General features: G+C 36.3%; 1 protein-coding gene across 8 annotated transcripts in view; it reads left to right on the top strand.

Annotated features, from left to right (window-relative positions):
* PPP1R12A (protein phosphatase 1 regulatory subunit 12A) overlaps positions 1–24,128 on the top strand; it is a 158,467-nt gene that overhangs the window by 60,113 nt on the left and 74,226 nt on the right. For all 8 annotated transcript variants that reach the window (XM_030866210.3, XM_070046381.1, XM_070046380.1 and 5 more), the window contains one exon: positions 18,573–18,691. In XM_030866210.3, coding sequence (XP_030722070.1) covers positions 18,573–18,691 — 119 coding nt within the window. The remainder of the gene's footprint in view (positions 1–18,572; positions 18,692–24,128) is intronic.

Raw genomic sequence — 24,128 nt, forward strand, 5'->3', positions numbered from 1 at the left:
GATTGAACTCTTATATTACCTTAATTCATAAAAATTATTCTTCCCAGGAAAGAGAATAAGTAGATCATGGGAATCCAAATATTGTCTCTTGGTGTGAGATCATCTTCTTGTCTCCCTACCATCTTTGACTTTTGGTACTTTGAATTGATATGAGTAATTGTACACATTCTCCAGCCCCATCTCCTTTTCTTTTGAGTGTATGTATTGTCAAATGATTCAAGGTTAATATTTAGCAATCTAGTATATCCCTATGTAATCATGAATTGTTAGGGGAAATTAACAACAATTCTGAATTAGGTTACTTTGCTAAAGAAAGAATATGATACATAATTCTCCAATTATTCAGTATATTTATGCTTAGTTTTTATTAAGATTGTTTTCTAAAAACATGAAAATTTAGTGAAAAATAGTCATTGTATTCTTAACTACCTTTAATAGGGGAGTACTTTCTGAGAAAGTTTGATTCTTGAAAAATTTAACAAGGAAGTATACATATCCTGACAAAATAATTTTTTCATCAAATTATTTTTTCTTGTTGCTGTGTATCCAGCACCATAAACATTTTTATTGTCTATCTGTTCACATCAAAGCTTATCAGCTAATAAATATTGAATAAATATGGTAGTCCTACTCTGTGAATCTCTCTTAGTAAGTCTTCATAGTTTTATTTCTTTGTACATTTCATGCACACATACACTGCCCGCCCCCCCCCCCTCCAGCCCCCATGTGTATTGGAGATACAGTATACCAGTTTAAAGGAGAGGCAGTGTTCGGTGAAATGAAAAGTGCTCTGGAAATCAGAAAATCTGAGCTATTTGACTCTAACACTGACTGCGCTACACCTTTTGATAATTTGTTTCCTCTTTCTGGGCTTTGATTTCTTTATGTGTAAAATGAAGGATTCTTTTTGCCATTGTAAATCAACAGTGGTTATTCATAATTTTAATTGTGGTTCTCTTTATTCCTTTCTGTTCTTTTCATGCTCAACAAAGGGCTTGGATTTCATCTTCATAGAAAAAAATAGCTAAGGTGCATTTATCTTCAGCTGTCCTTAAATATTTGGTACTTAAGTTCTTAAGTCAACTAATGTGGATTATGAAGGCTTCCTCAACCACTCTCAAGGGGTATGACCTTGGGCAAGTTGCATAACTTTTATAATTGTCAGCTTTCTCCTCTGTAGAATGGGAATAATATTTTCTAGGTTTGTTGTGAGGGTTAACTGAGATAACCCACCAAGTATGGTTCCTGGCACATAGGAAATACTCAGTATGTATTAACTTTTGACCATTATCTTTTTTATCTTTTTGGGAAAATGAAAACCCAGCTTCTTTCTTCAGATGTGTAATCCTGTGTTTCCTTTTTAATTCATGCTTCTGAGTTTGAAAAGACAGTAATAATTGTCCTGAATAATTTCCTCTTGTAGACTTGATTAACAACCCATTTTGTCAGTTGGGATGATTTTAGATGCACGTAAACAGTATCAAACTTAAACTGACGTAAAGAGAAAGGGTACTTGTTGTACAGGATAATACATAGTTTAGAGGAAGGGCATTCAGGTTTGTTTATTAAGCTGCTCAGCGCTGTCATCAGGGCTTGGAGTCTTCAGGTGTTTTCTTCTGCCTTTCCCAAATATACACTTTATTCTTAGCCTTGTTCCCTCCTGGTTACAAGATGATTGCCACAACTCCTGAATTGTGTTTTTACATATGCACATCCAAGAGCAAAATAAAAAGTGGTTGGGGAGTGGAAAGTATCTTCTCCATATTCTGTGACTGTCAAGGAGGGAAACCTTCCCTAGAGAGCCCTCTGACTATAGCAGATTTCCCCTTAAGGGACTTATGTTGGCCTGGGCTTGGTAATTTGCCCATGTCTTTGCTGGGAGAAGCAAGTATCTGGCATATTCAGTTTTTTTAATGCCAGAAAATAAGTGTGAGGAGGGTTGGGCAGTCTGCTGCAGGTGTTAATAGTTTCAGTAGAGTAACTACAACTTTTCTTCTTTTTGGAAGGTGGGATATGGAATATGTGTTTCATAGGACTTATACAAACAAAAATGACCTATTTTGACCAAGGTTGACTATAGTTTTGCTGATCTAACTACCTTTATATAGGCATTTATGGCATTAATGGCTGTGGTATAACTGAAGTATAATTGACCCTTGAACAACACAGGTTTGAACTGCATGGTTCCACTTATACATGGATTTTTTTGAACAGTAAATACTTCAGTACTACGTGATCTGCAGTTGGTTGAATCCGCTGTTGTGGAACCAGGAATACTGAGGAACCACAGGTACAGGGGATCTGCTTATGTGGAGGGCCAACTATAAGTTATTCACAGATTTTTAACTTCAGGGAAAGTCAGCACCCCTGACCCTCATGTTGCTCAAGGGTCAACTATATTTAAATTTATAGTTTTTTTGAACAAAATTAAAATTAAAAGAATGATGAGTTTTCCTTTTTTGCTCTTTCTGCCCTCTGAGATTCTTTTTTTTAAATAAGGATAATATTTTTATAAAAGACCGTTCAACTCTCGTATATACTGGGCTATTTGTTAGGTGATGATTGCCTAAACCCCTTCTAAATGCATGATTATTTTCACCAGCATTATCTCTTTCAGTAATTAATTTCACTAATGAGTGAGAGAAGTTAATGAAATCCAAAATCCTAGTTTTCTTGGGTCTAGAAAACATATAGCATGGTGGCTTAAGAGGTAGGGTGAAAGATACCTCCCAAATCAGAGCATTTATAGGGTAAAGGAAGGCCCTATTAATAATGACGTAGAGACAACAGTTATAAACCATGGGGTCACTCTGCTAAGTGATGTATTTGGAGTTAAATTTGTTTGCAAATCCTGGTTCTGCCATTCTCTACCTTTGTGCCCTTGGCTGAGCTACTTAGCCTTTATGATTAATATTATTTATAAAATGGGAATGATCTGGCTTCTTCCTAGCTCTTGTTTCCCATATTGCTTTCTACATTTTTTACTCTGTCAATATAGACTACTTTCAGTTCCCCAGTATTCCCTGCTGGTTCATATCATTGTGTCTTTGCTCATAGTGATTCATTTGCCTCATTTCTTTACTTGACCAGCTACTACCAGACTTCAGCAGTTTATGTTAGAATCACTTCTTCCAGAAACCCTGCTAATGTTCCTGGCTGATTCATCATCATCTCTAACATATCAGTTGTTTACATGCTTCTTTACCAACTACATTTTGCACAGAATAGTACTAATTCAACCCTGTTGAACTGAGAGGTAAAACAAAACAGTGAAGCACAGATAGTTCACTATGAGGATTTGTGGATGATTAGGTAGGATACAGCGAGTTCTAAATTTTTGACCTCTATTGGAGACAGTAGAACAAAGAATGTGAGGTTGCAGTTTAGTTTCTAGACAATTAACAATTTCACATCTGGTCTCTAGCCTAGCAAAAGCCAAGTGAATAGATGAATGATAGCTCTTCATATTCTGGCTCAATTTTCTCACATTTTCACCAAAATAATTACTTTCAACATCTCCCTGCTATGAATAAGGTAGAAGTCTTAGGGAAAACCAAAAATAGAGATTGTTTAATAATGCCCCTTCACCAGAGTGGATTAGAGGAAGAATAAATGAAGTGAGTTTGGGGAGCATAGTGTTAATGGTCAGTATATGCATTGTTTTACTATTTACTGATGGGTCAGATATTGAAATGTACGCATTAACATTATTCTCTTCCTTTGGGGTGCTGAATTGACAGTGTTACACTCTGAATCATGTCCCCACAAAACTCATATGTTGAAGGCCTAAGCCCCAGAACCTTGGAATGTGACTGTATAGATGGAGATGATTAAATTAAAATGAGGCCCTTAGGGTGGGCCCTAATCCAATCTTACTCTATCTTTATAAGAGGAAATTTGGACACAAAAAGTGGCACCAGGGTCTTTCACACAGAGAGAAAAGACAATGTAAGGACACTGTTAGAAAGTGGCCATCTGTAAGCCAAGGAGAGAAGCCTCAGAAGAAACCAAACCTGCCAACACCCTGATCTTGGTCTTCCAGCCTCTAGAACTATGAGAAAATAAATTTCTATTGTTTAAGCCACTTTGTCTATGGTATTTTGTTATGGTAATACTAGCAAACTAATACAGGCAGTATAAAATTCTCACTGTCACATCAAGGTATTCTTCCCTAAAAGTTGTAGTTGAATGTCATTGGGCTATGGACTAGAAGTAAAATTGGACATACTAGAACTATGACTTCTGGACATACTAGAATGATTATGGAGCCCAAAAAATTATGTATTCAATTTATTGTTCCAGTCTATAACGATCGGTTAATTATAACTCTAGCCATTAAGTATAACTGAATTATATATTTAAATTACGTGGAAAACATTGAAAACCAAGTCCTCTGACTTGGCTTTCAATAACCAAGAAATAATAACAAATAAAATAAAGAAATAATAGATAAAAGAATAATGAGATGAAGAAATAATTAGATGAAGACATAGGAGTTTTACGATGGCAGCATTTAAACTTTGTCTTTCTTTTTTATTAGCTGAAATATTTTTGTAAAGGAAACTGCCTCATATCTACTATTTGGTTACCCCTTGTACAAGTTTTATAGGAAAACAGGATATATTCTTTATTCTTTCCCTGCATATACTGATTTTTAAAATAATGAGTTGGTTTACTAGTTACCCTCAAAAAGGACTAATTGATTTTTTTGAGATCTAAATAACTTGAGCACATGCATTTAAACGTACTTGATGTATTTCAATCCATTGCAGTTATTGCCCTTATTGATTAGCAAATTGTACCATCTTTGGTCTACAAGAGTCTCTTCATGTTGGCTTCTAAGACCTTGGGACATGACCAAATAAAGTGATCTTTAAAAGCTTCCTTGCTCTTTAGTAGTATAAAAATGTTCCAGACTCATCTTTTATATTTCCTGCCCTGGGTCTGGAATTGCCATTTCTCTAAGGAAACCTGTTCCTTGTAATGGGTGCTAGAAGTGCTCATTGCTGCTGCATTGATCATTCTTTCAAATTCAAATTCAGCATCAGGGTGTCTTTCTTTAACCTCTTCAATCTTGTATCAATATTTCCTTTCTCCCCTACTTTGTTGCCAAGAACTGTAGAATTAAAATAACACATAATACTCATTTGCTTCATCATATATTACATATACATTAGATTGCTTATAACAGTACCACAATAATAATGATTACTGAAAGCAGTTTGAAGTTTGGGATTTTGTTTTCGTTTTTTTGGCAGGGGTGAGGGGGGTGACATTTCTTTTTGTCCTTATGGTATCCCACTTGGAATATACCATCAAATTACTGTGTGTGCTGAAGTCACTTGGAATAATTCTTTTCTGTTTGGTTATGCCACTAACTAGATATACCATTAAGTTCACTGTTTAAGTTTGTTTTTTGTTTAGTTTAATTTTATTTTATAATTTACATAAAATACCAGGTTCTAACGGCAGTCCCTACTCTACCACCCTATTTCCTATGGGTAACATTTTTAAATTTTATATTTTATCCCAGTTTGTGTTTTAATATAAGTATTATTCCCTCTTTGCAGATAAATGAAAGACTATCATACACTATTTCTCCAGTTTTCTTTTTTCACTTAACAGTCTATCCTGGAGACCACTATATAGTGGGTTATAGAGCTATTTCTCATTGTTCTCTTCAGGTGTAGTATTTAGTACTCTGTTGTGCAGTGTCACTGTAGTTTATTCAGCTTGTCCTTCTTGATGGACCAGTGAATGTTATTTATTTGAATGACTGTAACTTTAGCCTTGGCATTGTCTTTATTTTTCACATAAACAAAAATTCCTATGACTTATAAGAATAAAAAAAATTTTGTATTTGAATAATAAAACTTAAATGATTTGTTTTATTAACACTTTGGTTATTGATGTGGTTATAATCTCTTTTGTCTCTTTTTAATTTTGTCACTACATTTCTTTTTTAGCCTTCTGCCACAGATGTTTAAGGAATGCTTTTATCTTGAGTAGCTTTAGTGTTTGTATTAAACTTTCAATAGCAGAGAAAATTAGCCCTGTGTTAGGCTAGCATTATGTAGTTTTATAGTATATAGAATGGAATGTTGATTAATTAGTACATTTAACATATTTTTCTTCACGTTTGGAGTAGTTCTGAAGACATTGCTGAAGATTTCATATCATTATAATATACTGGTAGTGACATTCAGTGACATCTTCATGGTCTTATTTACAGCATGGAAAAAGTTTCATTAGCTTTGTTATTTGATCATTAAAGAATCAGCTATTTAAGGATATAATTTTTTAAAATATTTGTGGTGGCTTATTTATGGCATGGCTTTTCTTCTTCACTATAACCTTTATTTCATAAACATACAACAGAATCCTCAAGATTTCTCTTGGCTTATCCTTTAGAATATATCCAGTATCTAACTGTTTCGTCACCTCTTTCATTTCTCCCTGATCCTGGACACTGTTCTTCACTGAAATTATTGCAGTTGGAATCATTCTAACCATAACCATCCTCTTCCCCCCATCTGTTTTCTGCACAGCAGCCAGAATGATCCTTTTAAAGTATTGCAAGTGGAATAACATCACATTTTAATTCAAAGCCCTTCACCCTCCAGTGGGTTTATAATGCATTTAGAAACCAGAGTTTTGGTGGCCTACAGGCTGTGGTTTGACCCTCTGTTACCTCTCTGATGTCATTTTCTCCACGTTCTCCAGGCTGTCTTTGTTAGCCAAACTGGTCCCCTTGCTGAGCCTTTAAACAAACTAAGCATCTTGCTTCATAGTCTGCACCTGCTGATTCCTCTGCCTGGAATTCAATAATGTTGTTATTTTTGGTAAAAGAATCAGAAATTCCTACCAATTTAAGAACTATATGAATTGCACCACCATGCCTATGAGAAACGTTACAGTATTCCTAATATCAAGCTCAGAAATGAGACAACTCTATTTTAATCTTAACTCTGCTAATTAATTGCTATTAACTTTAGACAAATTACCAACTTCTCTGAACCTCTGTTTCCTCATCTTTAAAATAGGAATGTTAACGCTTATCCCTATTCTATAAGATTATTGTGAAGATTAGATGAGATAGTGTTTATAAGACACTTGGCACAATCTATGGCATATATTTAGTTATCAGTAAAGTTAGCTGAATTAGTTGTTGTTATTCATAATTCTATCTTTGGTCACTACTTTTAGTGAAAAATAGCTAAGCTCTTGGTTCTCCTGGATTATTTAATAAAGAAAACTATCATCTGATCATTTGGTCTTAGAGCAGACCTAGCTAGATGAGAGGAGCAGGAGAGAGTGAAGTAGTCATTTGTCCTATTTACTTTGATATGTGGGTATTTGAGCACCAAGAAGAGTTGGCAAATCCATGCATTTCTGTTATTTACATATTTCTTGTCAAGAATGATACATAGTTAGTGTAAAGCAGACTATGTATTTTGGTTTTTTTGTTTTGGTTTTTTTTTTTTTTTTTTTTTTGCAGTACGCGGGCCTCTCACTGTTGTGGCCTCTCCCGTTGCGGAGCACAGGATCCGGACGCGCAGGCTCAGCGGCCATGGCTCATGGGCCCAGCCGCTCCGTGGCATGTGGGATCTTCCCAGACCGGGGCACAAACCCGTGTCCCCTGCATCGGCAGGCGGACTCTCAACCACTGCGCCACCAGGGAAGCCCCCTGGAGTCGTCGTTTTTTGAGGAGAGGAGTGTTAGTGGTATATGGAGAGAGTAACTGATAAGACAGGAAGAGGGAACTGAGACTACAGCACAGAGGAATTTGTATGCCTTGCTAACTGACCTTTAGTGGTGATGCATTTTTAGGAACATGATGATCCTTCTCTGTATTTTAAGAAGACAATTCTTGACTGATTAGGGAGTTTGAACAGATTAGGGATTAGGGAGTTAGAGACAGGGCAGTGGCAGTGAGCTTGGAAGTGGGGCAGATCTGAAAGAAATTTGGAAAATAAAATTAATAAGGCTTAGTGTGATTCACTGGATCTAGATAGTAAGGTGGGAGGAAAAATCAAAGGTAGTTATAATGCTGATAATAGCTAGCATTTATTGAGTGCTTACTGTGTGCCAGTCACTGCTCTAAGTCCTTTAATATACACTGCTCTAAGTCCATAATTTTGGTCATCCTAACAATTACATGAAAATATATTGCTGCCACCACCCCACAGGCCCAGATGCACAATTCCAAACCCTCAAAATTCTGAAAAATGACAAAATAAATTGTAAGTTTGGTGTAGGCTCATTTGGCAACTCACCATGACTTGAACTGATACGAGGCTATTTATAGTCTTTGTTTCTCCCCCACTTAACTTATTTTTTGCAAAAATATTAACATGTTTGGTTATGGAGTACTGCCTCAGACTCAATAAGGGTGTTGCATAATCTACAATATTATATTTCTAAAATATGAAAAGTTTTGAGGGCTTCCCTGGAGGCGCAGTGGTTAGTAATCCACCTGCCGGTGCAGGGGACACAGGTTCGAGCCCTGGTCTGGGAAGATCCCACATGCCATGGAGCAACTAAGCCCATGAGCCACAACTACTGAGCCTGCGCTCTAGAGCCCATGTGCCACAACTACTGAAGCCAACGTGCCTAGAGCCTGTGCTCCGCAACAAGAGAAGCCACTGCAGTGAGAAGCCCATGCACTGCAATGAAGAGTAGCCCCTGCCCGCCGCAACTAGAGAAAGCCCACACACAGCAACGAAGACCCAATGCAGCAATAAATAAATAAATAAATATTTACTTATTTCTTTATTTATTTTAAAAAAAGAAAAGTTTTGAAATTTGGGTTTGGATGAGTGATGGTTGGCCCGTATTATAATTCTTATTTTATAGATGAGGAAACTGAGTCATAGAGAGAAATCACACGATAATTGGCAGAGCTAGGATTTGAACCTAGATAGTCTAACTTGTCAAGTCTGCACTTTAAGACACTACACCATTCTGCCTCCCTTTCTAGCCTTTGTAATTGGGAAAATGATGCCCTTTAACTTTAGTATTAAAGAATTAAAGAGCAAGATTGAGGGAAGCAGAGGAAATTCGAGTGTAGTGGAATGTGAATTTAAATAAGCCTAGTTTGAGATGCCAATTAAAAAGGTGCAATAGGAAGCCAGGACTTCTTTGGGTATGTTTATAATGCGTAAACTGAATTTCATCAAATCTAAGATGCCATCGTCATAACACATTGTCATTATTTTATGTACCAATTTAAAAGGTTAAAAACAAAAACCTGTAATACAGTGTGTGTGTTTTTTTGTTTTTAAGCACCTTGGGGTTTTTTTTCCCCACACACACAGTATCATTCTTTATCTAATTGTAGTGTCTTGGATGCAGCATTGCTTAAGAATGTTTTATTGTTGCCTTTGGGATTTTCTTCTAAGCCACTGATAGCATTCTGCAAGTGTTGTTGGTGGTGCTTTCTTGATCTTACTACAAGGTATCAGCAAAAAGTTTCAGACACCATCCAGGAAGACATTTTAAGTAACAGTTAAGCTCAGTAAATAAGGTATCAAAGGTATGAATGCACATAAATCAGTTGAAGTTGAAAACAATATGAATAGCTGTGACTGGGGTTACATGAAGACAGATGATGACAACCATGTCGTGGCCATTGTCCATTGCTGAGACATCATTGATTGTAAGGTCAATAGATTGTAGAAGATTTCAGCAATATTAAAATTTGGGGAAAATGTATATCTTAGAATTATTACACAATGAGTAGGATTTTTGCCTCTGGGAATTGGGAGATACAGTAATAAAGTAAGACAGTAGTGCATGTAATTGATTTTAATAAATAAATATGCATTTTCAGGAGTTAGTGCATGGTCAAAGAAGTATAGTCACTGCTCTGAGGAATAATTAAGAGAAATAAGAAATGCTGAAGACAGAAGCTACAGAATTTCCTGTATTTAAAGGTGGTTTTGCAAAGAGAAGAGAGGAATTTAAATCCTTCTGCACATTTTGAATTTGTTTTTGTGTTTTGTTTTGTTTTGACAATCTGGGTGCCTAGATAACTGGAAAATAGAGCCCACTTTCACAGATAAATTCATTTCTCTCACACACAATAGCCTGGTCTTTGCTATCGGCATAATTAATTGTATCTGTAGCATAATTGTGAAACCACGATGTCAGAAATTTAGCACAGTATTTGGCAAGGTACATTAGTCCATGTTACTGGACTAGTAACAGGGTTTATGTATAAAAATAATACTTCTACCTGTGAGATTTTGACAAAATGAAATTTTTTTAAAGGTTAAAATTGGTAATGTTATAAACATTATAATTTCCTGACAATTAAAAATGAGAATTTCTGCTTCCTGGGAAATAGAATAGATACGTTTTTCCCGTTTTTCCTCCTGCTGAATACAACTAAAAACCCTGAACATGATATATAAAATATACAAAGACTCTATAAGATAGAGAGAAGACCAAAAAAAAAAAAAAAAAAGATAGAGAGAAGACAGAACAGCTACGGATCTCAGGATCCAAAGAATGACAGGAGTAAGTTTCTGGCTTTTCTCTTTGCCTCAGATATACCACACTTGGAACTGAGGAAGCTGATAACCCAGAAGCACCAATGGCCCCACACTGCCCCCCCAAAAAAGCCCCAACAAAACCCTAACCTCTTTAGCCAAATACTAGGAGAGGGGTACCCTAAAACCTTAAAAAAAAAACTACTCCAGCCAAACACTGCAGAAAAAAACCATGGTCCCACCCATACCCTCACTAGCAAAGGCCAGGTAGGGAGCATAGACTTCCAACATTACCAGGCTATCATGAGGTATCCTAGCACCTCTACTGTCATGATGTCAGATTAGGCCAGATACAGAACCTGCCGAGATTTTCATCCCCATCGGATAGTTAACTAGCCCTACCCTAACTGGCACTGGAGACCACGTGGGAAGCCTGGACTTACACCCCCACCTGGCAGTAAAAAGGAGCTCCTACTCCTCCCCACTGGGGTGGAGTCAGAAGAGGCCTGGTAGAGAGTAAATACTTTCACCACCACCCATCAGTAAAGAGGCCTAACTCTTTCTCCCCTTATGGTGTCAGTGGAGGCCACATAGGGTGTAGTAGTGAGGCACCCATAGCCTCCTTAGCCAGGGAGGTATCAGTGAAGGCTTGGTGAGGAGTCAGAAGTAACAAGGAGCTGTTCCATCGCTAGTGTCAATGGTGGCTGAGTGGGGAACCTGAACTTCTACCCCTACCTTGTAATAATGAGATGGCATCTCCCCATCTTTTCTGCTAGAGCAGGGCCAAATATAGTCAGCTAACATAGAAGATTTAAGCACAATCTAGAGTCTCATAATATACCCAGAGTGTTCCAATTTCAATTGAAAATCAGTTGTCATACCAAGGAACATCTCAAATTGAATGAAAAAGACAACAGGGGGCTTCCCTGGTGGTGCAGTGGTTGAGAGTCTGCCTGCCGATGCAGGGGACATGGGTTCGTGCCCTGGTCCGGGAGGATCCCACATGCCGCGGAGCGGCTGGGCCCGTGAGCCATGGCCGCTGAGCCTGCGCGTCCAGATCCTGTGCTCCGCAACGGGAGAGGCCACAACAGTGAGAGGCCCGCGTACTGCAAAAAAAAAAAAAAAGACAATAGGGACCAGCGTTAAGATTACAGAGATATTAATCTTAAAATTATTTGACAGAGATTATAGAGTGGCTATCACAGAAATGCTTCAACAACCAATTACAAGTATGCTTCAAACAAATGAAAAAAAGTCTCAGCCAAAAAAAGTCTGCAAAGAAATAGAAGATATGAAGGGGAACCAAATGGGAATTTTGGAACTGAAAAATCCAGTAACTGAAATAAATAGCAGATAGACTCAGCAGCAGAATGGAGGGGATGGAAGAAAGAATTGGTGAACTGAAAAACAGAACAACAGAAATTACCAAATCTGGGCAACAGAGAGAAAATAGACTAAAATAAAATGAACAGAGCCTCAGGGGCCTGTGGGAGTATACCAGAGAGCTAACATTTTTGCCATTGGAGTCCCAGAAGAAGAGAAAGAGGGCACGGCTGGAAAAGTATTTAAAGAAGTAATAAATGATGGCTAAAAACTTACTCAAACTTGGCAAAAGATATAAACCTACAGATTCAAGAAGTTTAGCATATTCCAAACAGGATAAACCAAAGCAGTTCTGAAAACAAAAGACAAAGTAAAAATCTTGAAGGCAATGAGAAAGGAACTACTATAACATTGGGGCAGGGGGCATTGCATTAAAGCAGACTTCTCATCAGAAACATGGAGACCAGAAGGAAGTGGCACAACATTTGTCAGGTGCTGAAGGAAAGAACTGTTATTTTAAAGAAAACTTTCAAAAGTTCCAGGTCAGAACTTTTGTTTGGATTCTTACTGTTATAGTTACTTTCAGCTGTTTTTTATTGTGATATAGAACTTCAAATATGAAATAGGAAAGTGCATTCCCACTAAAGATGCATAAGGTTATTTACACTGATTTTATGTTGCTCAGAGGTTTCCAAAAGAAAATAGCATTTATTTACTTATTTATTTTAATATATATTTTAATATATTTTATTTATTTATTTATTTTTGGCTGCGTTGGGTCTTTGTTGCTGCATGTGGGCTTTCTCTAGTTGTGGCGAGTGGGGCTACTCTTTGTTGCGGTACGCAAGCTTCTCATTGCGGTGGCTTCTCTTGTTGCGGAGCACGGGCTGTGTAGGCATGTGGGCTTCAGTAGTTATGGCACGCAGGCTAAGTAGTTGTGGCTCATGGGCTCTAGGGTACAGGCTCAGTAGTTGTGGCACACGGGCTTAGTTGCGCCGCGGCATGTGGGATATTCCTGGACCAGGGATCAAACCTGTGTCCCCTGCATTGGCAGGCAGATTCTTAACCACTGTGCCACCAAGGAAGTCTGCATTTATTTTTGAAGTTAATAGTACAATGTTCTCTTACCCATCTTTGAAAAGTTCAGGTAGCTTAGTTTTCATAATTTCTGTCTCATTGGATGGCTTTGAGTAATTCATTTGAATTGTCAAGAAACAACTATTTCAGTGGTTTTCTGACTTTGTGGGTTTTTTTTTTATTGTGGTAAAAACATATTATTAAATATATCATCTTGGCCATTTTAAAGTGTATGGTTTAATAGTGTTAAGCATATTCACATTTTGGGGGGGCAGATCTCTAGGATTTTTCATCTTGTGATACTAAAACTACCTGGTAAACACTAATTTCCCCTCCCCACTCCCCTAGCCCTTGGTAACCACCTTTCTATTTGCTGTTTTTATGATTTTGACAACTTCAGACACTTCATATGAGTGGAATCATATAGCATTTGGCCTTTTGTGACTGGCTTATTTTGCTTGCCATAATGGCCTTGAGATTCACCTGTATGACAGAACTTCTTTTTTAAGGCTGCACTGACGTTTCGAATTTTAAAAATTCATGTATTGAATGCATGAAAAATCCATGTATTGGTTAAAACAACTTCTTGATACTAGTTTTTCTACAGTAAATAAAACAATGTACATTAAGTTTGAACACTAAATATATTCAGCTCTTGCTGATGAAATTTCTTTCTCTTTGTCTCTTTGATTACTATGTTCTCATTAGCTTCTGATTTAAAGACAAGGGCTTTAATTAAAACATCAAATTTTTAAAATGAACTATTTCTCCTTCTCAATCTCTTCTGTGGTTTGGCTTTTGACAAAACTCAGAATCCAAGATAATTATGAGACTGTCAAATTTGTCTGCTGAATTCAGTTAACATTGAATCATTCTAACCCAGATAGAATCCTATCCATCTAATATACCACATCCAAGTTGCACCCGATAATTTGGTTAACAAGTTTTACACCTTTTATTAGATTTTTAAATTCACACATATGCAAATAATTTTGTAGAAATCCATTTGGATCATGTCTTGAATTTGAGGTTTATTAATTATCCAAAATTATTTATTGACTCCAAGCTGTAGGTTATTATAAATCTCAGTAAACCTAGCAGTTTACCATTTTTCACTTCAGTAATTTATAAAGATTTTCATCATTCGATAGGTGGCATCTCCTATGTTGACCTCTTTTGTATTGCTTAAGGACATCATTAACCATTGTTAAGCAAATAAAAGCCTGCCCTTTTTTTTTTTAAACCCTGAAGCATTCAAAAAAGTTACCCATCTGAAAAACAGCCTAATATTCTGACTTTCAGTTTGGGACTCCTGTGTGAAATCTTCATAGTTTTTTTTTTTCCCCCCCCAAGAAATCTTACAGTAAATATAGTGTATTTTTCCTAATCAGCAGTCCCATGAGCTGCTTTTAATACCCCAGCCGTTTTTGTTCTGAAGGAAATCTGACCATCTGTTTTCAGTATCTCCAAGGGTCCCACAAAGTGAGTTTCTGGTATTCCAGATAGCCTGTATTTTGTTTCACATTATCTTAAATATTGCTTTCTAAGTGTGATGATTTTGCATGATGTGATAACAGATAGAATTTAATTTTATTTTTAGACATTAACTCATTTAAACATAACACAGCCCTGTAAGTTATCTATAAGCTAGGTTTCGAATGTTTTTAAGTTAATGAATATCACACAGCTGTCAAGAAACAGAGGTGGGAACCAAACCCAAAGTCTGCAGAATTTAAATGTTTATGCTTTTTTTCACCCAACCAATCTTTGAATGGCTTTTTGAGATTATTCATGGTAAATAAGAATTAATGCCATGGGGTTTTATTTATTTATTTTATTTACATTTACAAATAATAGTTCTTGAGTCATGGAGAGGTTTGTGAATTGTATGCATACATATTTATACCTAAACTTTTGGCTCAGGGATTGCTCCAGGCCCTACTTCCTGCCCACAGTTTTCAGAACTTTACTCTTGTTAGTTTCTCTTAACATCCTTCCTGTTTATATAAATTTTGGATTGTCTCATTTTGGCTTTGACCTGTTATTTCCTTGAGACTCTGCTTCCCTCTGCTAGCACTGCAGCCACTCTGAGGTCTTCCTTTTATTCTGTCTTTACATCCTGTGAATGATTTCTAATACCTAAGCAAAATATACGTGGTTTTATGTAAATATCTCTGATTGTTTGAGATTTTGCCTAGCAGAATACGTACATATTACCCTGGAGCATAGCACAGGTTCTACTCCAATAATATCTTATTTTTTTTGGCTCCAGATTCATTTATTTATTTATTTGTAGTATATAAATGTTCTTCATTAGTTTTATATTACATTTTTTAAAACTGTGAAACAGAAAAAGTTTCTTCAATTCAAATATGACTTCTGTTTGTAGAAGTCCCCGTGAAGATCATAAAAATTGTTTTGCACAAGGAGAAATGTTTATAACATATTATTAATTGTAAAAATACCAGGCTACAAAATGGCATGGTAGCCATTTTTGTGGTCTAATATACATACACAAAATAAACTTGCTGCAGAAAACCAGGATAACAAAAAAATCCCCCCCCCCCAACGAAAACCCCAGCTAATACAAATCCCTCCTAATGTGGGACTTCCCTGGTGGTCCAGTGGTTAAGACTTTACAATTCCACTGCAGGTGACGCGGGTTTGATCCCTGGTCCGGGAGCTGAGATACTACATGCTGCACAGTGCGGCTAAAAAATAAAATTAAAAAAATTAAAAAAGCAAATTCCTCCTAATGCTACCTCTGTTAACTTTATAGTGTATATTCTTTCCTTTTTCTATCTTTCTCTTTCTATGTGTGTGTGTCTTGTAAAAGTTAAATCTCCACACAGATATCAATAGCTAGTCGGTAAAGTCCTTCTTAAAGCAAAAGATTGACAGACCTGACTTCATACAACCTTTAAATTTCATTCAAATACAAAATGCTGTAAGAAAAGGTTTGCTTTTTTTTTAATGTGGTGACAATATGGAAAAAATATTTGCAGCACATCTATTTGTCAGAAGGAGGGAATAACTTATTTTTTTGTGTATCATTTATTAGTACTACCATCCATCTATCACAGACAAGTCAAGAACTTCAGTGTATCATAGACACCTTCCTCGCCCTCGCTTCTCATATCCAGCTGATCTCTAGTATCTCCTAGATATCTCTGGAATTTATCCATTTCCTCCATCAAATTCAAGCTTCCAACATAATTTTTGTCTATGCTGCAGTAGCTCATTAGCTGGTCTGACTACTTTCATTCTTTCTCCATTCTCATTTATTTTCCATACTTCACAAAAGTGATCTCTTTGAAACACATAGTTGATCATTTACAGATCTTACAAAATAAACATTCACTGACTTTGGGGTGTACCTGACATATTATATAGAGATTGATTCTTTCATTTACTCTCAGGAGAATGAACCAAACCCTTGTCTAGCCATACACACTTCCTGTCACAGGTTTTTGGTGCCTTTTGTTCTCTCTCCTGGAACATACTCTCCTTCCATTGTGTTTGCTAGTACCTATATATTGTTCATAGAATCCTTTTCTGACCTTACTAAATAAAATTATTCTGTTATTCACTTGTAGACATAACTCACTGTTATAAGACATCAAAGTTTTACATGTATTTAGGGAATTAATCTAGCTCTCTTTCTAGATTATAAGATCTTTGAGGGGAAGATCTGCATTTGTTTTTGCTTACTGTTATATGCCTGACATGTAACATAGTGGTAGATACATAGTAGACACCTGTCTCAGTCAGCTTTGGCTGCTGTAAGAAAATGCCGTAAACTGGGATGCTTAAACAACAGACATTTGTTTCTCACAGTTCTGGAGACTAGACAGTTCAAGATCAAGGTGCTGGCTAATTCTGTGTCTGGTGAGGGCTCTTTTCCTGACTTGCAGATGGCTGCCATCTTGCTGTGCCCTCCATGCAGAGAGACAGTGAGCTCTACTTTCTTCCTCTTTAAAAACATTAATCCCATCATGGGTTCTCGAACCTCTACCTCATCTATACCTAATTACCTCCCCAAAACCCTACCTCCTAATAGCATCATATTGGTGGTTTGGGGTTTCAACATGAATTTTGGAGGAGCACAAAACCATTCAATCTGTAACAACACCCCATAAGTATTTGTTGAGTTAAGGCACACATTAAAAATACAAGCAAAAGAAGTAAATAAGAAATTCACAAAAGGAGAAAATACAAATGCTAGTGAACATATCCAGATTTTTTTCAAATTTGTGTGTAATCAGGAAAGAAAACAATGATAAGATGCTGTATTCTCATCACGTTGAGAAAAATTTTAAAGATTGATAATGTCAAATGTCCATTTAAGAACACATCCATTAGGAGGATGGCATTAAATAAAAGTATGATCCAGCCATATTGTGGAATATTTTTCAGCTATTAGAAGGCAAGTGTTGCACTCCAGTACATTTAAAGTAATCCCATTAATTTTTGTTTTACAAAAAGAACCTCAAAAGTGACTGTATATATTTCTTTATAGACACACATATAAATTCATAGTAAAGGTACCAGAAAGATATTTGCCATGCTGTTGATAGTGTTTATCTCTGGGGAGGGAACATGATAACAGAAGGAGAGATATAAGGGAGTTTTTTCTTTTTTTCTTCTTTTTTTAAAACTCTGAGGGCTTTTTGTCCTTCACTGTTTTGATAATGTGAATATTGTCATGTAGCCTGTAAAAAAATATATATACAAATAAGAGTTAGATTGATTAGGAACATCGGAAAAAAGGGAGCCATTCTTTATATATAGAAAAGTAAAATCAGGGATGCCAAAAGAACATGGCTTAATCTGGAACTACAAACAGTTCCATATTGTTGGAGTCTGAAGTGTGATACAAGAAGGAAGAGGAATGAGGCTGAAAAGAAGACAAAACCAGATCAGTAAGGGCCATGTAGGTATATTTTCTCCTAGCGTGGACAACCATTCAAAGAATTTTAAGTTGGAAATTGACTCTGGTTGTGTTAAATAGATGATTCTGGGAGATGTGCAGTTGGCATAGTGAAAGAGATTCGCAACCATTTTGTATCCGGATCCCTTTGTCAGGTCTGATGAAGCCTGTGAATATGTTCTTAGTATTGTGTTTTGGATGCATAAAATAAAATACTGAGTACAAAGTATGTATGTGCTTCTTTAGTAACACATTAAATAAAAAGACTCAGTAGTTGGTCTAATAATTACCTTAATTTCAAAATAGTGATGAACATACACGGTATTTTAATATATCTGTATCAGCTGAATGACCTTCTGAATTATGCCCATGAGCCCAAAGTTAAGAACTTGCTTATGGCATGAGACTGGGAGCATGAAGTTCAGTTAGGAAATTAGTCAATATGGAGATAATGAAAAATCTTAATGGAGACAGTCTGAAATAATTCTATGAAAGACTTTGTAATTATTTTAAAATAACATTTTTGTTTTAGTTAATGTGTGTACCTTATAGAAAAATTTTAGGAAATATAAAATTTTAAAAAGGAAAGAAAACATTTTTTATGGTAGTTTCTTAAAACTTAAATAATACCTATGCTATCCTTGGTTTTTATTGCTGCTCTTGCATAGGAGCTTGCCTCATTAGCTATGCATTCAGTCTTATTTTGATGATACCGTCATTGCTTAATTCTCTTCCCTTTAATTTTACAGGTTTTTGATTGGTCAGGGAGCACATGTAGGTGCTGTCAACAGTGAAGGAGACACACCTTTAGATATTGCTGAGGAGGAGGCAATGGAAGAGCTACTTCAAAATGAAGTTAATCGGCAAGGTAATGTAACCAACCTAGATGTAAAATATGTTTAAAACTGTTGTGTAAAGAACATGATACTTGACTTTTTCAATAAATGATTGTTGACATTGAAGGGCAATCTTAATTTGAGTGGAAAGAAAATCAGTTTACTTAACAGTATGTGAAGTAAGGTTCTACTTGAAAAAATATATGATTCTTAACTCTACGTCTTTTTAATGTTTTTAAAGTTGAAAGAAGTATCATGAGTGGTAGGGTAAGGCATAAAATTATCTGTCAATAAAAGCTTTGGAGAGAAGTAAAACAGGCAAAGGGGATAAGGAAGTGTACGGGGTGAATGAGACACATTGCAAACTTAAAGAGTGGTCAAGAAGTTGTCACTGATAAGGTGGTATTTAAGCTAAGGTCTTACTGGGGTGATGGAATGAATCATGTAGGTCTGGGGAAGGAACATTGCAAACAGAGGAACCAATGAATTCAAGGATGGGAGGGTGCCTGGTGTTTTCAGAGAAGCAGCGAGTGTGACCAGTATGACTGAAGCAGGCAGAACAAGGAAGAGGCTGGAAGGAGATGAGGTCAGAGAAGTAGCAGTGGACCATATCACATAGGGCCTTGTGGTCTGTTGGAAGGATTTTAGCTTTTAACCTGAGTGAAACAGTGAGCTAGGGGAGGGATTGAGATAGAGGAGTGACATGATCTGACTTGCTTTAGAAAGGATCTCTGGGGCTATTGTGTTGAGAATAGATTATAGGAAGGTAAGGGCAGAAGTAGGAGAATGGCAAGGGCAGGAGCAGGGTGGTAGTAGACAAAGTGATGAGAAAAGATTGGATTTTAGATATATTTTGAAGGTTTGGCCAAGAAGATTATTGAGTGATTAAAACTACAGTGTGTAAGAAAGAAGAAGGCAGGGAAGATTCTAAGATTTTTGGTTTGAGCCACTAGATGGGTGAAGTTTTTATGAGAGGTGTGAATGTTGTGGGAAAAGTAAGTTTTGTAGGGAGAGTTCAGGGGTTCATTTTTCAGACATGTTAAGTTTGTTTTGCCTATTAGGTATCCAGGCAGTTGAATATGTCAACAGAGAGAGGTACAAGCTGGAGATAAATTTGGGAGATGTCAATTTATAGATGAGGAACGATTGCTTATGGGTAGAATTTCTTTCAGGAGTGATGAGTGTTCTAAAACTGTTTGTGATAGTGGTTGCACAGCTCTGCGAATTTACTAAAACCACTGAATTGTATACTTTAAATAATATGTGAATTATATCTCAATAAATATAAAGCTGTATTATACTGCAATTCCTCTTCTGGGCATATAACCAAAGAATTAAAAGGAAGGTTTCAAAGAGATTTTTGTACACCCATGTTTATAGCATTATTCACAATAACTAAAAGATGGAAGAAAACCAAGTGTTCATCAATGGATGAATGAATAAACAAAATGTAGTATATACTTAGAGAAAATGCTGCTCAGCATTAAGAAGGAAATTCTGACATATGCTACAGCCTGGATGAACCTTGAGAACATTATGCTATGTGAAGTAAGCCGGTCACAAAAAGGCAAATACTGTATGATTCCACTTACCATGAGGTACCTCAAGTACTCAAAATCATAGAGAAAGTGGAATGATGGTTGTCAGGAGCTAGGAGGAAGTGGGAATGGGGACTTGTTTAATTAGCTTAGCATTTCAGTTTTGCAAAATGATAAGAGTTCTAGACATTGATTGAGCAACAGTGTAAATGTACTTAACGCTACTGAACTGTCTACTTAAAATGGTTATTAAGATAGTAAATTTTGTTATGCATATTTTACTACAACTTAAAAAAACTAATATATATATATTATATATATATAATATACAACTTTAAAAAACATATATATATATGTGTATATATATATACACACACACACACACATATATATAAATTACTGTGTGATTTCCACTATATTATGTCTAGGCAGTGATTAAATGGGTATTATCAGAAGAGAACTGTGTTTTCCTAAGGTATGGGATATTGGTTCAGAAGGTTGACTCCAGCTGAAATGTGGTTCATCAGGAAATAAAAGCAGAGAAATAGAAGCTAAGTCAGTTCCTTGAAAAGAGATTTTTATTCCTTGGGATTAAGAAAATTCATAATGACTACCTGGTTGTTAAAAAAAAAAATCATAGGCACTGAAACTGAAGAAATATTTAAATGCCTAAATAGAGTTGAGGCATTGTAACAAGTGGCTGAAGGTACCTGGAGCTCAGGAGAAACAAGGCACACATTAGGAAACTAGTCGTAACTGGAACTTGGATAGATACACGGAAGAGCTTTTAACAGCTGTGTCCTAAGCAAGCAATTTTGGAGTAATAGGATCTTCAAGACTTGAAGAAGCTGGAAGAATGGGTATAAAGCATCAACCTGGATGAAGAGTCCCTTATCTGTCCAGCTTGCCCTGGTGAGTGCCCAGATAGATAGCAACAATATTGTTTAATAGTAGTTAGCAATTATTATGAACTGGGAAAGGGATGGATATGTACTGAAAACTTCTTGTCTTTAGTTTCCTTCTATATATAAAGGAAACTGTTAGCAAGGCTGATTTTAGTTGTAATGATTCATTCAGTTTTGATTAAGGTGCCAGCATATGTTCTGAGTGCTGGGTATTTTTTTTTTAAGAGACACACTTTGTTCTTAAGGATTTCACGGTGTATAGAAGTGACAAGTATATAAACAGAGCCCCACAATGCAGTGTGCTATGTGCTAAAATATAGGTAGGAACAGAATGATGTGGGAGAACAGAAAAGCCTATGAGTAACTGTTTGCAGTAGTCCGGAAGGGTTTGAGAGATGACATTTGAGAGGGAATTTACTTGGCAAAGAAGGGGGGTAGTGGACAAAAAAGGCATGTGAGACAGGGGTATCAGCATGTGCAAAGAAAAGGAATTGGAGACATAGCATATGTGGAGAATTCATTAGAATTGGAATGGAGTAAAAAGTAAGGATGGAATTAGTATGAGGTTGAGGCTCGAGAAGATTAGGCTGGAGCCAGATGGTGGACATCTCTTTTGTAGGCATTAGACAGATGCAACAGAGATCCCCAAGCAGGAAATTAACCTGATTGGATTTGGTTTTTAGTAATAAAGCAGCTGATGGTAATCTGGAGGATGCATTAGAGTGGGGGATACATGGTGGCATGCCTTTCTTGAAGAAGATTCTTCACTTAATCCAGGTGAAAGATGAAAAGGGGCAAAATGGTTACACTTAAGATGGAAAAGAGCAAAGAGCCAGGACTGTTTTCAGAAAATATTAAGGTAAAATTAAAACAGCTTGGTGGAGAATTGAATGTGGAGATGAAGGAAGAATTGAAGCAAGCTAATTTGCCTCCTGAAGTTTCCAGTTTAAGAAGTGATGACTGGATAAATTCACTCGGGAAAATGTGGGACAAAGCAGGAACGGATTTAGAGAGTGTATGAGTTTGTTTTGGGATATATTGAGTTTGGTTGCTAAAGCACATCTAGATGACAGTGTTCAGTGCACTGTTGGAATTTAGGAAATGTCAGGATGGAAAATGTAAATCTGGGAAAATAATAGGTGAGGGGAAATTCTAGAAAATAGTATATAGTATGACCCTGAAACTGAAAAGTAAAGAGCTGATACTAAAAATAATAACTAACTCTTATTAAATACCGATTGTTTGCCAGGCATTGAGCAAAAGGCTTTACATGCATTATTTCATTTCATTCTCACAGCAATTCTAAGAGGTTAATACTACTGTCACCCCATTTTACAGATGAGAAGCTGAGGCACAGTGATTTGCCCAAGGTCATACATGTAGGAAGTCGTGCTGTATGTAGTTCAGTCCCAAACAGTGTAGCAGATACCTTGAGCCCACACTCTTCATCACTGTACCATACTACATTTTATTAGGAATATCTCTTAGAAAATATTTCATGATATTCATTTTATTCATATAATGGGAATACATGAATTTATATAGCATAACTTTATTCCAAAGAAACAAAAGATAGAGGCATCTCTAATAGAGTTTAACATTTATAAAAAGAGCACCCTAAATATATCTCTCGTAATGACAAGATTTCTCAAATTATTTATCCTGGTATGAAAGTTATTATTTAATATTTTAAAGTTCTTTAATCACTCTTTTGGCTCTTATTTCTTATTCTAATATATTTGATTAACAACTAGTCATGCTTGAGTAGATTGCCTTTGAAAGTAGTAATGATTGAATAGTAGATGAAAGTATTTCTGGTTTATGTTTTAATGCAATTTTCTTTATTTAGTGTGGGACACAAGTCAATTTTTGCATTTCTTAGCTAACAAAATTCCAATTTGATTTTATTTTTTCTTACCTATGAGAATTGGCTACATTTCAAGCTAACATTTACTGTTGTTGGGTTTTTTTGTTGTTTTTTTTTTGTTTTTTTTTGTGGTACGCGGGCCTCTCACCGCTGTGGCCTCTCCCGTTGCGGAGCACAGGCTCCGGACGCGCAGGCCCAGCAGCCATGGCTCACGGGCCCAGCCGCTCTGCGGCACGTGGGATCCTCTCGGACCGGGGCACGAACCCATGTCCCCTGCATCAGCAGGCGGACTCTCTACCACTGCGCCACCAGGGAAGCCCTACTGTTTTTTATAGCAGTGACAGATGTTAAATAGTCTAATCACTTTATTATATCACACCCAATTTAGTTCAATATACATTGTTTTTGTTGTTTAAAAACCTTGCAATTATAGGTGGATTAAGGACCAGTTAAATTCATTATAAGATCTTCTTCCTATGAGACCACAGTGCAGTTAAAGAGAAGCAGAATCATAGACTTTTAGAACTGATCATGATAATTAACACCTTAGTGCTTATTCCTCATCTAAACACTTCACAGATAATATTAATTAATTTAATCCTCACAACATTGTGGATAGGTATATACTTTCATTACTCCTATCTTACAAATAAAAGAACTGAATATTAGTGTAGATTGTGTCTTGCCCAAGATAATAGAGCTAGTAAGTGGCAAATCAGGGATTGAAACCCAGCAGCCTAGGTTCAGGTCTGTGTTCTTAACCCATTATACTAATATTCAAAGAAGTTATGGCTTTCTCAAAGGTTGCTAGCCTAGTTAAAGCACTGGAATTAGAAAACAGGTATTGTAATACATAGTCCAGTGGGGTTTAAACAAAAATTAATGGTCTATTGCTCTAATCAGTGGTATTTTTGAAAGATTTTAAGAACAAGAGTGTTTTTTTTTTCTAACTGGATTTTCTTAAGCATAAGAAATTTCTCTTCACATGTACTTTAATTTTAAACTTGAGTTGTATTTATATATAATTCATATAAAGGCACAATTTGGTGGCAGCAGAGGGTAACTGCTTTGTAATTAGGTGAAGATAGCATGAAATTAGATAAATCCAGAAGAAATAGCTGGGTTTTTTTGTTTTTTGTTTTTTTTTTTTGAAGTAGCT

Source organism: Globicephala melas, chromosome 10, assembly GCF_963455315.2.
Source record: "Globicephala melas chromosome 10, mGloMel1.2, whole genome shotgun sequence".
NCBI lineage: Eukaryota > Metazoa > Chordata > Mammalia > Artiodactyla > Delphinidae > Globicephala > Globicephala melas.